This window comes from Kogia breviceps, chromosome 13, assembly GCF_026419965.1.
Source record: "Kogia breviceps isolate mKogBre1 chromosome 13, mKogBre1 haplotype 1, whole genome shotgun sequence".
NCBI classification, from domain to species: domain Eukaryota; kingdom Metazoa; phylum Chordata; class Mammalia; order Artiodactyla; family Physeteridae; genus Kogia; species Kogia breviceps.
Window position 1 is genome coordinate 9328332 of NC_081322.1, and position 22296 is coordinate 9350627.

The 22296-nt window shown below is 45.1% G+C and overlaps 1 protein-coding gene across 4 annotated transcripts in view; it reads right to left on the minus strand.

Moving 5' to 3' along the window:
* Positions 1 to 21926, minus strand: part of KCNQ5 (potassium voltage-gated channel subfamily Q member 5) — a 575893-nt gene extending 553967 nt beyond the window's left edge. For all 4 annotated transcript variants that reach the window (XM_059035950.2, XM_059035948.2, XM_059035949.2 and 1 more), the window contains exon 1: positions 21520 to 21926. In XM_059035950.2, the coding sequence (XP_058891933.1) occupies positions 21520 to 21911 (392 nt within the window). In that variant the 5' untranslated portion in view covers positions 21912 to 21926. The remainder of the gene's footprint in view (positions 1 to 21519) is intronic.
* Between the last annotated feature and the right edge of the window lie 370 nt (positions 21927 to 22296).

Consider the following 22296-nt stretch of genomic DNA (forward strand, 5'->3'; position numbering starts at 1 on the left):
TTTCCACACGTGTGTCACATACAACTTGATAGCTGCCATTACATCCTTAATATTAGTCAAGTTTTTTCCTACTTATTAAGCGTCCATTCTGAGAACCATGGTAAGAATTTAAGCAAGAGTATTTGCAGAGTTCAAGTGCCCTGAAGTCTATGCTTCCCAAGGTGCAGGGAGATGGGTAATATTCTGTAACACAAATTACCCAGAGAACTCATATTCGGAGTGTCACACTCAGCATTTGTAAAACGCTCTTCATTTGCAAAATTATATGGACCAACTTTGCAAAGAGCCTGATTCAGTGGGTATTCATTAGGATAAATTTGGCTCCAATAAGATCTTGTCCCTAGAGCTCCTCAGAAAATGCACACGCCTCATTGAGAGAACGGGGTGGCGGAAGTGGGACAGGAGGGAAGAAGACACAGAAGAAGGACGTATGGGTTATGGACACACTAAAAAAATCACGTGGGCCAGAGAGTATGACCCTAGAAGGTGAACCTCCCGTCCTGTTCCACAGATCACTTCCTGGGAGCAGTTGCTTTCGTCCTTTTATTTGTACGCACGCATAAATGGGGGTGTGTGTGCGCGCATACCTATATTGACGATTCTCATGACTCACACTTCCTGTGTTTGCAGATCTGCCTGCCCCTAAAAGTTATTTGTAACTCCAGCATCAATGCTCACTGGGCATTCACGGTCATTTGTGGACATGCAAACGAGGGTCAAAAACCTAGTCTCCCTTCCAGTGCCCACGCTCCCAGCTGCCACTGAACAAGGCGATTCTACGCCTTCTGATTTCAGCTCAGATTGTAAACAACTGTCCATCTCAGGGTCTATTTAATGTCATGATTTTTGCATTTGTGTGCTGTGTGTGTGTGTGTGTGTGTGTGTGTGTGTGTGTGTGTGATTTTGCTGTTTAAAATGGGTCCACTGTAGTGCTGAAGCACTGTCCCAGCGTTAAGTGCAAGAAAGCTGTGATGTGACTTCCAGGGGAAAAGACACAAAAGGTAAGCTTCATTCAGATGGAGTTACAGTGCTATTGGCTATGAGATCAATGTTAGTGAATCCACTGGATCTTAAATAATGTGTCTTTAAACAGAAACACACATAAAACAAGGTTATGTATCAATCGGTTGATGGAAATGTGACCAAAGACTCCAAGGAACCTATCCCCCCGTTTCTGCTAGGAGCAATGATTCTGTATTCGCTAATTCAGTGTTCGCAGTGAATTCGTAGGCCCTAACTAGCATGGACAACGAGAATCTACTGTGTGTGTGTGTGTGTGTGTGTGTTTAATTTACAAGAGTGGATCTCGTGTACACTACATACGGTGTGTTATACCTTGATTCTTTCCCACCTAATAATTCACTTTAGAAACCACGTCAAGCATACTTCCTTCCTTCTTTTCAAAGGATGCAGTTTTCCCTTGGACAAGTTTACCGTCATTGATCATCTAGTTGTTTCTGTACTTTTTCTGAAAACAAAACAATGCTTCAGGGAAAATTCTTACGCTAAGGACACAGATCTCTGAATGAAACAAAATTCTGGCCTCTGTAACCAGCGCATAACTACTGGGGCCGTATTTAGGAGCCATCCAAGTTTTTTAAAAGACTTGACAACACTACCTGGGTGTGGATGTGGCCTGTGGGCTTGACGAGTGAGGATGTTCCACAAATATCACAGGATCAGACTTCTTTCATACAGATGGTCAGAGTTGATTAACTGCAGGGTCCCTTTATTTGAAGGCCAGGGTAAGTGTTTTGCATTTGTGTACAAATGGAGGCCTTTGTAAAGTGCTCTTTGCTTTGTGGCGCCAAAGCAACCCTCTTCTCTAAGGAAAAATGCAACAGCCATGTGTCAAGGAGAACGGACCCTCCTCTCCATCTGTCCCCACCCCCCATGCCCCGCTGGCTGTGCTGGGTGGTCCATGAAGCAGCTCTGCATCAGGACCACTAGGGAGGGGGTCTGACGCCCGAGAAAGGATGTCCTAGGTATTCAAAGATCACAGGAATAACTTAGGGCATAAAGAATTGTTCATAAACTTAAATGAGAGCCCTTCATTTTCTCCAAGTCACTTCTCTGCCTCAGAATTGTCTTAGCTAAAAAGGTGTCTGAAGAAGCACCTATAGGACATGTCAACCTTGCAGTGTAGGTACATGACTCACGCAAAAGTGGCCATCTCTAAGCCAGCAATTTAAACTCCACCAAAATTCCTCTCCATCATAATTCGCTAATGAAACCATTAGTTTTCTAATGACAATATGCACTATAAAAAGCATATTAGATATAGACAAAGAAACACCAGGAGGGTGGAAACCAAGTTTAACTTAATTTTACCCATTCACATTAAAAAAGAAGACACTGTGCTTGCAAAGCTGGAGATATGCCTCACGCCATGAACAGGGCAAGGATTTTCAGACATTAGGAGGGTGACCTCAACCCTGCTGTTCCTGACTGGGTCTGACTGTCCTGGTCCAGGACCTCCTGGGCATACAAGCAGGGCGCTGGGTGCACCTATGTACAGATGTGTGAGCTCATCTGAATTTCTGGATGAACACATCTGCTTTCCCTCCATGAATTTATCAAGTGTAATTAGATTGTCGTGTGTGTGTGTGTGTGTGTGTGTGTGTGTGTGTGTGTGAGAGAGAGAGAGAGAGAGAGACAGAGACAGAGACAGAGACAGAAGCAGAGACAGACAGAGACAGAGAGACAGAGACACAGAATGAAAGAGGGGCTTTTGGATCCTCATATAATGTTTACATGTACTTTCTCCCACTCCCTCGAATTCTGGGGCTATCTCTCACAAAACTGTCCTATCTGGAAAGAAACCACAGAGCTGCAACTGTGGTTTACTGAATATTAATACTAAGGTGCTAAATACTACTTTGTTTCTTACTTGCTCTCTCCATTTATTGGAGCCTTTGAAGAGCAAGTCAATATATGTTTAAACCCCTAAAGAGACCCCTGCTTCAGAATTCGACTTCTTCAGAAGAAAGAAAAGTCACAAAAAATAATGTCTTTTGCTGGCTTTTAGGAATTTGTAACAGAGGGGAATATTTTCTCTGTTAATATACAGAGAGAAAAGGCTCTAAACTGCTTTTTGAGAGAATATGCTTCACGCAACCAGAGAAAGCCCGCATGCAGCAACGAAGACCCAATGCAGCCAAAACTAAAATAAATAAATAAATTTATTTTAAAAAAAGAATATGCTTCATATAAGAGTTGAACAAACAATAGGATTTGAAATGTCACTACTTATTTTTTGTTTTCGTTTTATTGATGTTTGATTTTACAATGTTGTGTTAGTTTCAGGTGTACAGCAAAGTAATTCAGTTTCATACACACACACACACACACACACACACACACACACACACACTCCACACACATATTTTTTTTCAGATTCTTTTCCCTTACAGGTTATTACAAGCTACTGAGTAAAGTTCTCTGTGCTGTACAGTAGGTCCTTGTTGGTTATCTATTTATATATAGTCGTGTGTACCTGTTAATCCCAAACTCCTAATTTGTCTGTCCCTCTCCCAACTTCTCATTGTATTAAAACCACAGAAAACCTTCACTAGAGGGAGTTTAGGGCAGATCGCAGTCATCTCTGTAAGGCTGATGGGAGGCCCGGCCACCAGGGCTGCCCCTGGCAGTGTTTGATGTGGAACAAGTCACTTGACTTTTCTGCAGCCGGTTTTCCCAGCTAAGAAAGGACAGTGTAGGAATAGGTCACCAAAGGTCCTTGCAGCTCTGTGAACCTATTACTAAATGTGTCAAAGCAGGAGTCCCTGACAATTTTTCCCACTTTAAGCTTTAAAGAATGTACTTTTCTCTGTAGATTCAAAAATAGAAAAATACAGAAAAATCTTCTTGTTCCAGTGCAGAGAGCTTCTAGAGACAACAGGAAATCTCTTGGTAGGTAATCCTAGCACCAAATACAATGCTACTGTAAAATAAGTAATGTGTTCATTGATTTATTCATTAAACATGTGTTTTTACATGTGCCTATTGTTACAGTAAGGTGCTTTGACACCTGCACATTTCCACATTTACTGGGAGTTCGGGCCCCAAGAGGCCGGGGACTTGGCCAAGGTCACCGTGTCACTTCCAGAGCATCCCTCCTTCCCTTTACCTGGGAGGCAGCTGCCAGCTCTGCGTCAGGGTCCCTCTGCCTTTTAAATCTCGCCTGTGCACCACCGTCAGGGAGGCCTGAGAATGCCACGTGCAGAGCCTTCTACCTGCCTCAGGGCGTTTGTCGCTGTCCGGAAACCTTGTTACCTACCTCCTGGGGCTCATTCCTCACACCCAAAGCCTCCATCCCAGACCTCCACGTACCATCCATCCCTAGCTCTCTTCCTCCAGTGTCTTGGTCCTCTCAATCACCTTCATCTTTCTCCACCTGAGGGGGCCCTCCCCTAGGCTTTTATATTTGTGCAGTCCTCCAGCTGCCTGGAGAAATAAATAAGCGTTTGGTTGCACTCTGTCGCTCCCTAATCTCCGGTTCCCCCTCTCTCTGCAGTCATGTAATTGTCAGTTACGTAGTCCAGTCTGTCTTCTCCTTCCTCTCCCAGCGCCGGCGCTGTATCACAGACGCTTTGGAACCGCCTTGCACTTACCCGTGTCTCTCTTTGGACTGCAAGGCTACTCCCACACCAGACTTCCCTGTGTGCTCACAGAGGCTCACTGGGCAACCGCGTCTCTCAGGATACACCGTCGGGACATCACTTACACCTGTGGGATGCCTTCTGAATGCTGACTGCTGTGCGCCACTCTGTCCGGTTGCTGGGTTACTTTGGCCCTTTTCCCAGGACGCAATTTCTTCCCCGTGACACAGATGTCCTCGGAGCACGTGGGGCTGCAGACCTGTCCCCTCCTGGGTGCCCCCCCCTTCCAGGTTCATGTTCTGGCCACCCCTGCTCTATGCTGCTTGTCTACATCACTGCCTCTTTTTACATCTACATCTTCATTTCTACTCTTTTTTTTTTCTCTAGAAATTAAGAAACTTTTGTCAGTAGCATTTTGTAATTATATTGAAGCATAGTTGATTTACAATGTTAATTATCAATAGTTTCAGGTGTGCAACATAGTGATTCAATATTTTTATAGATGATACTCAATGTAAAGTTATTGTAAACTATTGGCTCTATTCCCTGTGCTGCAGATTACATCTTTGAATCTTACTGCATACCCAGTAGTTTGTACCTCTTAAGCTCTTGCCCATCTCTTGCCTTTCCCCCACCCCCCTGGTCCTCTCCCCACTGGTAACCACTAATTTGTTCTCATATCAATGAATTTGTTTCTGTTTTGTTATAGTCATTCTTTTTTATTTTTTTCTTTTGTAAGAAACCACATATAAGTGAAAACAATGTATTTGTCTTTCTTGGACTTAGTTCACTATGCATCCAAGTGTTGCAAATGGCAAAATTTCATTCTTTTTTATGGCTGAGTAGTATTCCAGTGTGTGTGTGGGGGGGGGTGTATGCATCACATTTTCTTTATGCATTCACCTGTTCATGAACACTTAGGTTTTTAAAATGGATTAAAGACCTAAATGTAACACAGGAAACAATAAAACTCCTAGAAGAAAACATAGGCAGTACACACTCTTTAACATAAGTCTTAGCAATATTTTTTGGATCTGTCTCCTCAGGCAAGGGAAACAAAAGCAAAAAAGCAAAAAAATAAAAATAAAAAACAACCCAAATGGGACCTAATAAAACTTAAAAGCTTTTGCATAGTGAAGGAAAACATCAACAAAACAAAAAGACAACCTACTGAATGGGAGAAAATATTTGCAAATGATATGTCTCATAAGGGGTTAATATTCAAAGTATATACTGAGCTCACATAATTCAATATCTAAAAAAAAACAGTCCAATTAAAACATGGGCAGATGACCTGAATACACAGGTTTCCTAAGAAGACATACAGATGGCCAAGAGACACATAAAAACACGCTCAGCATCACTAACCATCAGAGAAATGAAAACTGAAACCACCACGAGATATCATCTCACACCCATCAGAATGGCCATCATCAAAAAGACAAGCAAAATAATAAATGTTGGCGAGGGTGTGGAGAAAAGGGAACCCTCCTACACCGTTGCTGGGAACGTAAATTGGTGCAGCCACTATGGATAACAGTATGGAGGGTCCTCAAAAAACTAAAAATAGAGCTATCATATGATCCAGCAATTCCACTCCTGGGCGTATATCCAAAGGAAAGGAAATCACTAATTAGAAAAGACATATACGGGGCTTCCCTGGTGGCGCAGTGGTTAAGAATCTGCCTGCCAGTGTAGGGGACACGGGTTTGAGCCCTGGTCCGGGAAGATCCCACATGCCAAGGAGCAACTAAGCCCGTGCACCACGACTACTGAACCTGCGCTCTAGAGCCCGCGAACCATAACTACTGAGCCTGCGTGCCACAACTACTGAAGACCACGTGTCTAGAGTCCATGTTCCGCAACAAGAGAAGCCACTGCAAGGAGAAGCCCGTGCACCGCAACGAAGAGTAGCCCCCGCTCGCTGCAACTAAAGCCCACACGCAGCAACAAAGACCCAATGCAGCCAAAAATAAATACATTAATTAATTAATTAATTAATTTGAAAAAAAAAAGAGAGAAAAAAGACAAGACATATATGCCCCAATGTTCAGAGCTTCATTTCTTTTCTTTGTAACACTCTCAGCCCATTGCACTCCTTCTTTGAGACTTGGTCCCCCCTGTGGATGCTGTATTACCCTGTGTTGAGTCCTTCTCTTCTCTGTCTCCTTCACAAGCCCCCTTTCTCCTGTTTTCTCCCCAAAACAGGGGAGAAAACAGTATTCCCTAAACCTCTCTCTCTACATTCTTCTCCAACAGCTTTTCAATTTTGTCACCAGCACCTCTACATCACTAACTAATGACCCTCTCCTCCCTCTCCCAAAGCTCAAACAGGTTATGTGTTCACCTGTGCATCCCATCTCTCCCTAAAACAGAATTGAGCATCTTTGCTTAGTCAGAGTCACATTTGCTTGAAACGGTGAAAACTCTGATTCTTTCATCTCTTCTATCAAATGCCAATCCAGGGCTAGGAACTCCGGTTCTCCCTCTGAACTCTCTGCTGTCCTCCCCTCCTTCACCATCCCATGGCAGATGCTCCAGGCCAGGCCCTCATGGTGCTGTGTCACTGCACCCCCATGCCCCACCCACAAGACACTAACTCTGGAGTAACCACCGGCTTCCCATGGGGCTCTGCAAGCAAGTATGAAAAACACATGATAGATTTAACGTGACTAGGTCTCTCCAGTGTATCGTCATGTGCTTTGGAAATCTATATTAAGGCTGCAACGTGGAAAGGGACTTTGGACCAATAACAAACAGAAAAAAATTCGGGTAATTGCCTTTCACCTCTTTTGGAAGAAAAAAAGAATGGCTCTCTCATTAATGACAATTGTGAATTATGGTACCTACCCTTGAATTAGATGAGTATTCTGTTTTCTCTGGCACAATGTGATAGCTTCTTAACTATTCTTGTTAATGGTTGTCGAAGGCACCTCCTTTGGTGCCATCTATAAATTTATTTGTATTATCCACTTCCTGCCCCAAAGCCTGGAATAAAACTCCATACCCACGAGCTCCGAAAAACAGCTCTCCACAGCATGACCCAACTAGTTTGGGAACAGTCATTTGTAAAGTAACTCATCAGGTCCAACACTGGGAGGAAAAGCTCTGGATCCATGCAAGGGAATCTTTCCTGCTAAAGATAACTTCCACTTTCAGTGGAATGACTACAGTCCCTTCCACTGAGAGACAGAATAACTGAAACGTGGTCCCACCAAACTGGTGGCCCGAGTGACCGTGCAGAAGTCAACACCATTGGCACAGCTGTGACTTGCCTACTTTTTCCTTTCCTTGTGTGTCTCCTGTCCTGCCTTTGGAAGGTCTGCAGGGCCATCTCAGTGCCTAGCTGGTTCCTTTGTGCTGACTGTCAACCATCTCTTTGTATTTATTCTTTGGTGGATCTGAATCTAAAGGACTTATCTGATTTTCTTCTAGGGAAAAAAACTTGGGTGCCAATTTGAATGTTCAAGCTTGGAGATAACGTTGTCCTTAAACAGAGTGACTGTCATTTCTTGCAGGTGTCAAGGACCACATGATCTTAGCTTGACGGTTATGAATGAGTTCCCCCAAAGTCATTTGTATTGACATCCAACTTCCTCGCCTTTTCTATCTGCTGCAGCAGAGCAGGATCTAATCATCTGGCTCTGGTAAATTTAGACCTAGTTTAATGTCACCGTCTAATTCTGTCACCTGACTGCCCATCTAGTTCAGAAATACATCTGAAGGTTAGGCTGTAGTCTTAAGGAGATAACCAAGTGCACCTTAAGGACTGCAGTGAACACACATTCTTACACTCAATGGCTTTACCTTCACTCAGAAGAACCACTCTCTGGTTGAAGAAAAAGAGCCATTTCCCACATGCCTGGAGAAAGTCGATCAAATGGGAAAGAGTATTTTATTTCCAAAGTGTTCCAAGGATGTGACAAGAGGTGGGCACTCAAATACTGAATGAATGAAATAAAGAATGAATGAATTCTAGGCCCCATGGAAGGCCCGGTGTAATATCTTCCCCCATGTACTAAAATAAAGAAAGTTAACCAGAGTAGAAATTTAGCATATATACTGAAGATAAACAGGCATTTCATTTGATTTTTTTTTTAAACCAAAATTTTGGTTTGCATTATTTTTGTAAGTCATTTTGGGGAGAAAAAAAATAACATCCCCAAACAAAGTACTATGAAGCAGCATTGGTTTCTTTTCTATTTTTAAACACACTTGAGAGCAAATTAAACATACTCAGAATGTTTTATTAACTAGAACATTTAGTTTAGTTTAATTACTGCTCTTTGGAAATTACTGTGATCAGTGGGAGCTCCTGGGTTTGGTCTCTGTGTGGGATGCACTGAACTGAATGCCCACCTGCATGGGCAGCTGGGCACCCAGCTTCCAAGCTTCCCAAGGGGTCAAGAGAGCTGGCAGTCAGCAGTTCTCTGTACAGTGATCAGACTTTACCCTGAAAATCCCTTTAATAGGAGCAGTGGCTAAATGTCTCCGGAGAAAGGCCAACCTTTGCTTTCATCCTGTCAACTCAGAGAGGTAGTCTTTGTAGCTCAGTAAACAGTAAACTCATACCCTTCTGGAGTAAAAATTCCTTGAAGGAATAGGCTGTGTCTTATTTCCGTTCAGTTTCTGTAGTTCTGGTGTAGTTCAGGTCCTTATACATAGCATGAAGTCACATTATTGAACAAACAGTGAAGAAATATGTCCTGACTGTACAACTCAGAAAGCTGAGAAATGTATTCGATGACCCAAACATGGGAGAAGCAGCCAAATTCTCAATCCCATCCAGTCCCAGATTTGTTCAGGTATGAGGAGAAACAGGCTTAGAGAAAAGGGAGCCCTAAACTTGGTACCTATTCCATAAAAGATTGTGGGAATAGCTTTCACAAAGCCTATGCTTTGGAAAAATTTCCAACTAGGAAAAAACACAGGTGGTTTTCTCTCCCCTATGTACTCCCCCCGACAACTTGCATTTTGAGTCCATGCTTTAACCTCCAGGTAAACAGGAGAACTGCAGCTCTCTGTTGCCAAATTATAGATCTATTTCCTGGCTGACTGAGAAAGGAAACTGCTAACGACTGTAAACAGTCTACATGATAAATATTATTTTTATGGAAGTATAGTTGACACCCAATATTATGTTAGTTTCAGGTGTACGGCAGGGCGATTTGACAATCAAACACATTACGAAATGCGCACCATGATAAGCCTAGTAACCGTCTGTCACCAGACAGAATTATTACCGTGTTATTGACTACATATTGACTACATTCTCTACCCCATACATTACATTCCTGTGACTTATTTATTTTATAACTGAAGGTTTGTGCCTTTTAACCCCCCCCCATCTATTTTACCCAATCCCCTGTTCCCTCTGGCAACTACCAGTTTGCTCTCTGTATCTATAACTCTGTTTCTATTTTGTTTTGTTTGTTCACTTGTTTTGCTTTTTAGAGTCCACATATAAGTGAGATCATGTGGTATCTGTCTTTCTCTGTCTGACTTATTTCACTCAACACAATGCCCTCAAGGTCCACCCTTGTTGTCGCAAGTGGCAAGATTTCATTCTCTTTTATGGCTGAGTAATATTCCATTGTATATTTGTATCACATCTTCTTCATCCATCTATTGATGGACATGCGATGAATGATTTTAAGTTACCTGCTATTTAACTCTACGTGACAAACATATTGACTTCTTCAATGGGCTTTTTTCTACAATAATTCCATCGGGAATAAAAATAATTTCTTTCTCAGCTATATACAGTAGTCAACTTCCAAAATGGAAAGTATGATCTTTTAAAAATTATTCACGGAATATCTGAGTACTCCCGGATTTCAGAAATAATAGATAGATATTAGAAAGCCTCAGAGAAATTGTAAGGCTTCACTCTCTTATTTCCTAAGAAACCTGAGCCTAACTAAAACTCCCAGAAAAGTAGGGTTCTCTAACCCCTGCATCTTTCTGGAGGCCTCAGTGAATTACTGCAGAGCGATGTGTACATTAGGTGGCCCGGTCTGCCGATGCAGGACATGCTTGCAGGCCGTAAGCAATTACAGGGTCAGCCCATCTCCTGATTAAGAGCTGACAGCTTTAAGAGGAAGAGAAATCAAATTATACAACCTGGTAAAAAGAAATAAAGAGAAAACTCATTTCAGAAATATAGATGCCCAGAGAGGAAGGAAAAAAAAAAAAAAAACTAGGAATAGTTTCATTAGGGGGAAAGATGATGGGACAAATTAGAGAAAGAAAGGAAGGAACATCCAGGAAAAATGTGGATGGGGGAGGGGAGAAGGAAGCATGGAGACTAAATGGAAGATATTTATGTTAGCGTGAAGAAAACATGAGTATTCTATTAGTTTAAAGAAAGAAAATCTGGTAAAATCAGTTTGGAGCAAATGGTTCTATGGTACATTCAGCCATTGTGAAACATAAATGAAGCAACTGCTGCTATTTTAAATGAATCTTAGGCATTCTGCAGTGAAAGCATAAATTCAAAATTTAATGTTTATAGGAAATGCTATTAAGAAGTTATTATAGCAATTTGGGTCCTCAATATAAGTTGCTCCACAATTTAAACTAGTAGAATGTAAGGAAATTCCAGTTTGAAAAAAAAAAAAAGTTATAACATTCAAATAGTCCCCCTGGTAGCGATAAACTAGGTAAATTTTGATTAAAAACAAAGGATAAAAATCTGGGCTTGATGCCATAGGAGATACAAATAAAAAGGGTGCTTTGGTTTCTTTAGACACCAAATTCAACTAATTTGAAGAATTAGTTGAACGATCCAATTAGAAAGCACTGTGAGAATGTAATTAAGGGCTAAAATACATGATCCAAATAATAAAAGCTATGTGAGGTAAATAAAAGTAAGGAAATAACCCAGAGCTATCAAGAGAAACTTTATGGAAAAATTAAAACTTGAGCTGGTTAGAATTTGGAGAGAGAAACTGTTAATAATACTTAATACTGTTAAGTTACATGTAATTCTCTGATACTAAGTTATAAGGGGTTTTAACCATCATTCATTTTTTTCAACAATATTTATTGTGCATATGCTATTTTGCTAAGAGCTATACCACACCCCAAAGCGTTTTTAAATTTTTATGTATGTTTTTAAATTAATTTTTATTGGCGTACAGTTGCTTTACAATGTTGTGTTAGTTTCTGCTGTACAGCAAAGTCAATCAGCTGTACATACACATATATCCCCTCTTTTTTGGATTTTCTTCCCGTTTAGGTCACCACAGAGCACTGAGTAGAGTTCCCTGTGCTGTACAGTGGTTTCTTATTAGTTGTCTATTTTATACATAGTATCAATAGTGTATATACGTCAATTCCAATCTCCCAATGCATCCCACCCCACCCCTCAAAGCCGTTTTTAAATGATGCCATCCATGTAATAGGAGGGGCCCTGGGCCCACAGGCATCAGCCACCATAGTGGTGATTACAGTGGTTAAGAACACGCACTGCCAGCCAACCTGCCTGGTCCAGAGGCCTGTTCTGCCATTAACTCGGCGGCTGGCTGACCATGGTCAGGTCACTGACCCTCACCCTGCCTCAGCATCCTGGTCTGTTCACAGGAGATGATGATCCTATATAGCACCTCCTAGGGCTGTTCTGAGATTAAAAGACTGAATGTGTGTAAGGAATTAAGAACAACGTCCAGCATATAATCAATCATGACAATGACTACCGTTGATGGTAAATAATCTTCTTTCCTACAAGTTCCCCTCCCTTGTTCTCCCCTTTAGTCTTATGTTTCCTTCAAGCTAGAGTTCAGTCTCTCTTGTTAACATTCCCACTAAACTAACTGAATACAGGGCTCACACTCACCGATTCCTCTCGTCACTTTCGATTTATTTCCCAGCGAACGGCATCCTGGCTTCTGCCCTAAGCGCTTCCTTCACTGACGCCTCCCAGGCTGCCGTCAGATCCAGTGGTAACCACTGCCTATATTTCATAGTGGACTATTTCTTGAAACTCTCTCAGTACCCTTGGTTTCCACGACCTCCTGGCCATCCTTCTATCCAGTGTTTCCTTCCGTCTCACTGTCTGCTCCATTTTATTCCCCTTTCTCTGCTCACCCTTACGTGTTGGTATTCTCCAGGTTTCCATCCTCTCTCTTTTACACACTCTCCTTGTGATTGTAAGCGCTGTCGGTACCTGTGTCTCTTAAATCTTCATCCACAGCTGCGAGACGTATACAGCGAGGAGCCCCCAGTCACCGAAGGCTCAGCATCTTCAAACTAAACTCATCTATCACCCCAACATGCCCTGCAGCCTGCTGTCCCCCCTGTACTCTCAATCTCATGTAACGGCCTCCACTACGTAGCCCACCACCCAAACCAGGAACTGGGAAACAGCAAATCCATCCTTCTTCTTCATCTTCCACATTGACCCCTCTAATACATTGCAACTCTATCACCATATTTTCTTTTTTAAAAAATTTATTTATTTAATTTATTCATTTTTGGCTGCATTGGGTCTTCGTTGCTGCACGCGGGCTTCCTCTAGTTGCGGCGAGTGGGGACTACTCTTTGTTGTGGAGCGCGGGCTTCTCTTGTTGCGGAGCACAGGCTCTAGGCGCAGGGGCTTCAGTAGTTGCAGCACGCAGTCTCAGTAGTTGAGGCACGTGGGCCCTACAGTGCCTGGGCTTCAGTAGTTGTGGCATGAGGGCTCAGTAGTTGCGGCACACGGGCTTATTGCTCTACGGCATGTGGGATCTTCCCAGACCAGGGCTTGAACCTGTGTCCCCTGCATTGGCAGGCAGATTCTTAACCACTGCACCACCAGGGCCATATTTTCTTCTCCATCTTTGCTACCACTGACCCCCGTCCAAGTCCTAATTATTTCTTGCCTCAGTTGAAACAACAGTTTTGAAATGGATCTCCCGCCTCGTTTGTCCCCTTTAAGCCATCATTCCTAGAGCTGGCAGACTGGACAATGTACAATGTAAATTCAATGACATTACCACCTGCCTAAACCCACCAAATTCAAAAACTTCCCAGCACCTACAGGAGAGCATCCTGGATCTTGACAGAGCAGTCCCTCATTCCATCACAGCGCCTCTGTATTTCTCTTCTGTTTCAATAATGACCATGTGCTCATTGTGACTATATGCATATATACTACATACATATAAAATATCGCAATACACTGATGTAATATTATTATTCCTGTTTTACAGGTTAAGTTGATGGTACTGGAAGCAACTTGCTCACAGTCACAGAATCAGTAAAGTTGATAACTGAATCCGAATCTAACCATATTGCCCTCTCCTTGAGGTCGTGGTCCACCATGGTTCCCCGTTTTGCGCCACCAGCACCTAGAACATTCAGTGGTTCACACAATGACCGCTAAGTATTCATCTGAATTGATTGTTTAGAAAAAAAAGAGAGAAATTATAACATGATAATTATAAAAGATGATCCTGCCACTGACTGAAGATGGAACTGAGTTTCTAGAATTACCTCACAGGTACTATAAATGGAACAAAGACTATGACTAAGTTTGTCAAAAGTGTTTTCTTCATACACAGTTAAATTTAAATATCTTTCAAGTTATGATGTAATCTCCATATGATCTTTTTATTTTCAATTGCATTCTATTTAAATGTCTTATTTACTTTTAGAGGAGCAAAAATAAGGTAAACGTAAATATTTGCACTAACAAGTTCTGTGCTAGGACACAGTATGTATGGAATCCATGTGTGCATGTATATATAGAGAAATACAGATACATAAAATGGAAAAAGCACACAGTATTCTTCAGTTTATAAACAGATGACCTCAGTAACATTTTGGAAACTCACTACTTGTACAGGCTGATAACAAAGTATCAAAAGGATCACCTAACACTCTGAGAGCCGTCAAAGAATTTTTAAAATTATGAAAAAAGGCAGTCGTGTAGCCAATCTGTCTACCAGGTTGAAACCAAATAAAACGTCAAATAGCATCCTTGAAATGGTTGAAGGAAAAGGAAATTGAAGTGAAAACATCTACCCGTCGTTAAACACAACTAGAAGCTGTGGCGGCCCAGCAATTGGGCCGTTTCAAGCACTTTCACAGCAGTGGGCTGGGCGAAAACTCGCTCCACTGGCACTCTCAGTTGCCAAAATAGCCATTTGCAATTAAAAATTAAAACTGGCACCTCTTCTTCGCAAGCTATTATCAAAAGACTGCTGGCTACCTTCCTTGTTTATAGTGGTTCTTGTATCAAGACTTCATGCCATCTTGAAATATTTTTTTCTTATGTTTCATTTCTCTTAGGCCGTAATGTTCCCAATGCTAAGATTTTAACACTTTCAACATTTCTAATTGGAATATGATCCTCAAATAGTACAGCATTGTTTCAATTTCTGAAAACAGATTGATTTGAGCATTTTATGTGGAGCATTTTATGTTCCTGGATTAGCGGGGCAAAAAGCAGTATAACTTGTAGAAGGCCTCTCTGTATTTAAGGGAAATCATTGGTTTTTAAGGAATGCAGGAATGAAACTGAAATGCAAACATCACTTTCTATAGACAGAGATTTAGCTCTGAACAGAATATATATGTAAATAAGGTTGTTCATCACATCTGTTTGAGTCCTGACACAGGGAGTGGTCAAGAGGGTCACATTCCATCTTCCACCAGGAAACCAGCAGTGTATTTTGGGGATGAGGGGAGTGAATCAGTGTTCACGCGTGGAGCGTCTTCTACGCGCCAGACCCTGGGCTGGGTGCTGGTGATACAGCAGAGAACCAGACCACAGCCCCTGCCCTTAAGAAGCTGGGTAGAGACGGCGATCAGCAGATCCTTCGTCCAACAGGGGAGTGCTGTGTTCTGTTTAACTCCTTAGAAAGACCCCCTTGGCTAATGTGTGGACCACTGCCTTCCCCGGAGTTGGGCGCTAATGCGAACAATTAGGAGGCGGGCCTGCAGCTCGGAGCTGAGGAAGGGAAAGGATTAAGAGATCAGGTCACTAATTACAAATACTCCTTCCCCTTCCGATTACATTTCAGACCCTCCACAGTAGCCTCCATCACACCGTGGCTGCATCCCAAACACCTTTGTGCCCCTTTCACAGATAAGATTTGGAGACCCAGAAGGGGGAAGTAACTTACTCCAAGTCACGAAGCGAATTAGTGGGCAAGTTGGAAGCAAAGCAAAGATCTCCTGCTTCTGGACCCATACCTTTCCTCTTCTAAATGAATCATCAGTATCTTACTTCTAAGCAAATCAAAAAGACTTGGTCATTCCTTCAGCTTTGCTTCACTCTGCAACTCCTGTATGGAAGCTTTCCCAGGAAAGCGATTTACCTACTGATGAAGCAGGTGTGTACGGAGTGTCTGCTCCATACAGGGCACCTTGCTAGGTGCTTGGGATTCAGAGATAAATAGGAGATTTTCTGTACAGGAAGCTCACCCTCCTATGGGAGAGGCAGACCTAAAGGCTCACAAGGACCACAAGGCGGCGCCAGCACCAGGGTAATGTCGTTCCCGGGGGCCCATGGAAGCTGACATGAGAGGCACCTAAATTATCCTGGCAGTGGGAGATGTGCCCAAGAGGAGGCGACCCCTGAACTGTGTTTTGAAGAAACAGTAGGAATTGTGCAGCCAGAAGGCAAGGGGTGGGAAAAGCCCCAGAGAAGAGCATGAGCAAATACTGTGTTGGCGGCAGATACAGGATGCGGTGGGTCGGGGGGAGGCTCGGCAAGGCTTGGGCTCAGGAGTGTATCAGAAATGAGACAGGAAAAATGGCAGAGGCCACGTCACGAGGAGTCTTTTGAGCCGGTCCAAGGAATCTGGAGTTAATCTACACTCCTGTCCCCACCGTCCCAGCTCTCAGCCATCCTCACCCCACTTAAATCCCAGTCATGACACCATCCCACTGATGCTGCTTCGGCAAAGGCCATCAGGGAACCTCCTTCGTCACCAACCAATGAAATCCGAACACACCTCTTCTAGCTCTTTCTGCAGCACCGGAAATGCCGACTGCACCTCCTTCCTGCACACGTCTTCCTGCCTTCGCTTTTATAAAGAGAAGGCCTCCTGGCTTTTCCCTGTGGCACTGTGGTCACTGTTGAGGTTTCCCAGGTCCTTCTGTGATCTCTCACAGAGCCCCATCCCCTGCTGGCTGGTGCCGTCCCCCCTCTGTCCTCCGCCACGTCCTCATCCACCCTGCGTCTCTGGGCTAACGCACGTGTCCCACTCATTGCTTCCACCAGCACAAAACTGCTGGCAGCTTCCAAATCTGAATAGCGAATCGAGACATCTAGATTTTGCTCTAGATTTGTAAAGGCAGTCATTCTTTGAAATATATTTGATTTATTTTTGCTCTCTTCGCGACCAGAGATGGTTCTGGCTGCTGATCCAAGACCGGATGGAGAGAGACCACGCGTACCTGGTTCACTACTGTGTGTCTACCGCTTACGATCTCCCCCTAAACATCTTACAAACGTTTCAAACGCAACAAACGCAAGTCGGAGCTCATTATATTCCCTGAAAGCACGCCCCTCGCCCTCTGTTCCGTATGTTAGCGAATGGCACTTCGGTTCCCCAAATCACCCCACTCAGGGACATCCTTCTCACGCCGCAAATGGGACTGGTGAAGACACTCTGCACGGTACCTGCATCACTGCTCTCTAATTCAATCCCTCCGTCTCATCCCTACGGTTACTGCCTAAGCTCCTCAGGCAATCATCTCTCACCTTTCCAGAACAGTCCATGGCACAGAGGAGACAGTCGACAGACACCGTGGCACGAATTTATGGATAAAAGAATACACGAATGAGTGGAAAACTTGGACAGTTGCTGTCACCTCCTCACAGGCCACACTGGCCCCATCTGGCACCCTTCAATCCCTTTACCGAACTAAGGAGAGACACATCTTCCCAAAGCACGTGTCTGATGACATCATCTCTCTGATTATTATCACCGTTCACTGACCAGTACCAGCTACAGGATAAAGACTAGCTTCCATGGCCGGCGTCTGAAGCCACCCAAGGTCAGGCACGTGTGTGCCTTTTGCCCTGCCCTCTTTCCCTGAGGTCGTGCTCACCCTGCAGACACTCCCCAGTACCCAGAATGACCATGTTGATTCCAGTGCCATGTCTTTACCTAAGCTATTTTCTCCATCAAGATTGCTTATCCCCTCCTTGCTTTTACACCTGAAAATTTAGTCATTTGTCAAAACTCAGCTCATACCTCACTTCCTCTCTAAAGCCTGTGCTGACCTTTGTGCCCTCAGCTCCACTTCCTCCTCTTTTCCCACATGACTCTGTACTCACCTCTGTTAACAGCAGCGTTTCCCTCCTGTTCACAGGCCTGCACTCATCCCCTGCTGGAGTCTTTCCCCTTCTTGAGAGTGGAGGCCTTCGCCTTATGAATTTGGGAATTAGCACATGTGAACACTCCATGTTTGCAGATGGATGGATGAGTGAACAGATGAGTAGATAGTAGAGAGTCATGGAAAGATTAGAGGCAAGGGGATACGATAAGATTTGCATTTTAGGAAAAACACTGTGATGTCAGAGCAAAGAGCTGGAAGGCTGAGAACAGAAGCCAGAGACCATTATAAATAATCCAAGGGGGGGGGGGGGTGGTAGCAGTAGCAAAGGAGAGAAGGGAATGGATTTGAAAAATATTTATAGAGTGAATACACAGACTTCAATGATCATTTGGGTGGACAGCAGGAGTGAGTCTGAGAAAAATGAAGGCATCAAGGATGATTGCCAGACTCCTAGCTTGGATGACTGGAGGATTTCTCCTAGTTTAAAATATATATACATTCTGATCCATGGTATTATGCCTGGCAAAGATGCACCGGACAAAGCGGCAAGTTACATGTGTCTGCCACACCGTTGCCTTTGCTGTTTCTCAGAAACACATTTGTTCCATCGGCGCAAATTTATACATGGAGCCCATCGTGTGTTTTTCTATTACCACCATTTGCTCTAAACTTTTCCCGAAAAAGATGAGGGATTAAAAATGGACAAACAACATTCAAAGAAGTATGTCACCTCATATTTGAATAGCTCCTCCATTAAACTAAAGGACAGCTGAAAACAGGAAACCAGGAAACATCCTAAAGAACAGTAAGAGAACAGACTCTCCTAATTTCCACCGATTTATAAAGATTGGAAGAAAGGATTTGCAGCAGGCCATCTCTTGTTCTTGCCAGCCATCTCATCAGTGGGCTGGGACATAAACACTTGAAAGCACATTGTATACCATTAAAATACCATTATAATCATGGTTTTTGCATATTTAACAGAAATGTTTCAACACCTGAAACATAACTTTAAACATACTTTTCTTGCTTCTTGGCAAGGAAACATGGGTCGACCAAGTAAATCCATCCCTGAAGTACCTCATTAATCACAGTGCACTTGTTCTTGGCAAGAGCCTTAATGTGCTACAAAACCTGTTATTAAAGTAAGATTTGGGGATTCCCAGGCTGGCAAGGAATTAGTTAGTTACACTGCTTTGGAAATGGTCTTCTTATAACTTCCTTTATTATTAATGGTCTTGTTAGACTTACAGCTCAAAGTAACTTTCCTTTATTAATTTAACGTGTGAAATCCACCTATTCTAAAGCTTATTTAAAATCATAAGTAGCAATTGCCAAAGATGGCCTGTCCCCCACTACTATATCAGCTGTAGTTGTGCAGATGCTTCTGTCTTTGCGCTAATGTGGGTCTAGCACCCCTACCTGATCGCTCAAGCATTACAGTTGCAGGCTCTAGAAATCAGTAACACAAAACTTCACAGCAGCACGTGGCATTGACAAGTACATAATTTATTTTGCATCTACCCCTGAAGACAATGATTGACCAATAAAGCCTGGTGAGTAGAGAATTACTCGAACTTGAACCTCTTCAAAAATGATTTGTCAAAAATTTAAGATTCTGTAAGGCCAGAAATACCTGTTAGACCTCAACATATTGAAAAGAGAATGTTGCATTACAAGAAGTCCTCATTCATGTTCAAGGACAACACTTAGGAGATACAAAGCATGAGCACCCAACCAAAGTTGTCTCTCACCCTTTCTGAATATACAACACATAAATTACCAAAACTTAAAGTCCGCTAAATAGCATCATATTGTAAAATCAAAGCTATGAATGTTCTGAGCAAACTCTTGTGTAAAAAACCAAAAAACCAATTTCCATACAATATATATTTTGCTGCCAAATTGAGCACAGATCATATTGCTAAATGCTTTAGTGGATCCTGACAGATTCAAATAATTTTTCAGGCTCATTAGGTAATAGGATTCATTATATGTCAACTCAGAGGGCATGAACACGAAAAGTATCAGTCGTGTTTCTCTAAGTCTAGCATTTACTGCAATAACCACACCTGAGGCAACGTGAATCTTACACACATTATACCTTCTGATGTCATAATGATGCTACACAACGTCCTCCTTGTGTACACTGTAAGATGGAAAGTTGGCTGGAATATTCCACCTCATGCTACATGTTCCCATCAGTCTGGGGCTGTAAAATTTTCCAGACACCAGAGTCACACAGATTGTAGACTCCACCAATTTCCTGACTACTATGTGGTCAGATTCCAGGCTCACCTATTTACCAAACCAGCCACTTCGTCCATGTTATTTCAAGAAATGTTTCTGGAGTCGACGCCGCTCCTCCATCCCAGGTGAGAGCTATGTTTGGAAGACATGCCTCATTTCTAAGACACCTAATTCACGTGTTCCAAATCTTTTTTACTAGGAAACAAGGAACCTGTCAGTGAGTGCCTTAAACTTTCTCTACTGGCCTCCTACGGGTGCTGTCTTTATATTTCATTTTAACATAAAGAAGCAAAAAAGGGGAACTAAAAAGAGAGGAGGAAAAGATGATGGCGTAATGGCATAAAAACTACCTTAAAATGTCCACATAAACCTAACTCTGACAGGAGACTGAATGAATGGTCATTGTGGGAAAAATAGTAGTAAACTTCAAACGCACTGAAAGATTTTAAATGCCTAAGGGAAAAATAAACATTTGCTTCCAATCATTTTCTCATTAAGCATCCTCTGCTAGATGATGAAGCCTTAACACACACGCTCTGACTCCAAGCCACCACTGCCTGCTTCACCCGTCGCCTGACCCCGTCCCGGGCGGCGCGCCGGCCCTGCACCGCGGCCCGCGCCCCTGCGCGCCGGGCTTCCCGCCAGCCTCGGCTACTACGCCCGAGCGAGCATCGCCCCGCCCGGCCCTGCTCGCCTCCTCCGGGCCTCGGCCACCACTGTGGCAGGAAGGACTACGTGCACTGACAGACTTTCCGTTAGCGGCGGTTGAGGTAGCTGCGAGGCGTGTTTCCGGGCGCGCTGGAAACCTAGCTGCTGTTCCCCCCGCACCAGCCGCGAGCGGCGGCCCCCCCCACCCAGCTCCGCCCCGGGGACCAGGACCCGGGCCTGCGTCTCTCCTCTCCCCGCCATCACCTCCTAACCTTTCCAACACACTCTCCTGAGCCTCACGCGGGCGCTCCACCTCCCTGAGCCTTGCCCAGCTCCCGGGCGCCCCCCACGGTTGGAGTGGACGTATCTCGGGACCTAATCGCTCCCAATTATCCGCGCAGCTGGGGTCCCGCGCTTGCCCGGCTCTACCCCCGGGCGCCCAGAGCGGCCGGGTGTCTCAGCGGGAGCGCCGACTGGAAGGCTCTGTCCGCAGAGGCGGGAGAGGTGGGGCTCAGGGAGCTGGCAGGCTCTAGGAGGAGGACCCTAAACACGTGCAAAGAAATAAAAGCCACCACGTGTGCACACGCGAGTGTGTGTGTGCGCGTGTGTACACATGTGTACGTGTGTGTGTGCATGTGCATGCGCGCGCCCGGCCAGGGCGTCTGCGCCGGGCGTCCGGGAGACCCGGCAAGAGGGCCCCCGCCGCCGCGGTGGCGGGGGGCGCGCGGGGGGCGCGGGTACTCACACGAAAGCGTGGTAGACGAACGCCCAGCCGCGGGGTCTCTCCAGCACGTTGTACAGGTAGTTCTGCAGCCGCCGGTACTTGACGTTACGCCGGCAGCTCTGGCCGCTGCTGTAGGAGAGCGGCTTCCCCAGCAGGCTCATCCGGGCGCCCTGCTTGCCCCGCCGGCTCTCCCGCAGGCCGCCGCCGCCGCCCAGCGCGGCCGCGCGGGTGCCCAGCAGCAGCAGCCCGTCGCCCCCGGCGGCGGCCGAGTTCAGCAGCGCCCTGGCCCGGCCCGACTCCACATCCTTCATGCCGCAGCCCGCGCGCCCCCAGCCCGCCGCCGCCGCCGCACCGCTCCTCACCCAGAGCCCGGCGGCGCCGCCCTCCTCTCCGCCCGCGTGCTGGCGGGGCATGGCATCACCGCGGGCACCGCGAGGGGGGCGCCGCCGGCGGGGGCCGCGGCCTCATGCGCGCCGGCCGCTTTCGAGGAGGCGGCGGCGGCGGCGGCGGCGGACGGGGCGCCCGGCGGCCCTCGACCTGCGCGCCGGGGAAGGGGGAGCAGCGGGGGCGGAAGGGCGCGTGGAGGAGACGGAGGAGTCCCGCGGTGAGCAGCCTTTAGCTTCGAATGCGTAATCAGGACGTGTAGGGGGCGTCACTCCAAGAGGGCTTCTCCGGCCCCTCCGTTCCTGTGGCGGATACTCCCTCCTGGCGAAGCGCCCCCGGGGCTGGAATGGGAGCTCCCCCGCGCGCACGCCCGGTCCCGGGCTCCCCGCCTCAGAGGGGGCCGGGCCCCGAAGC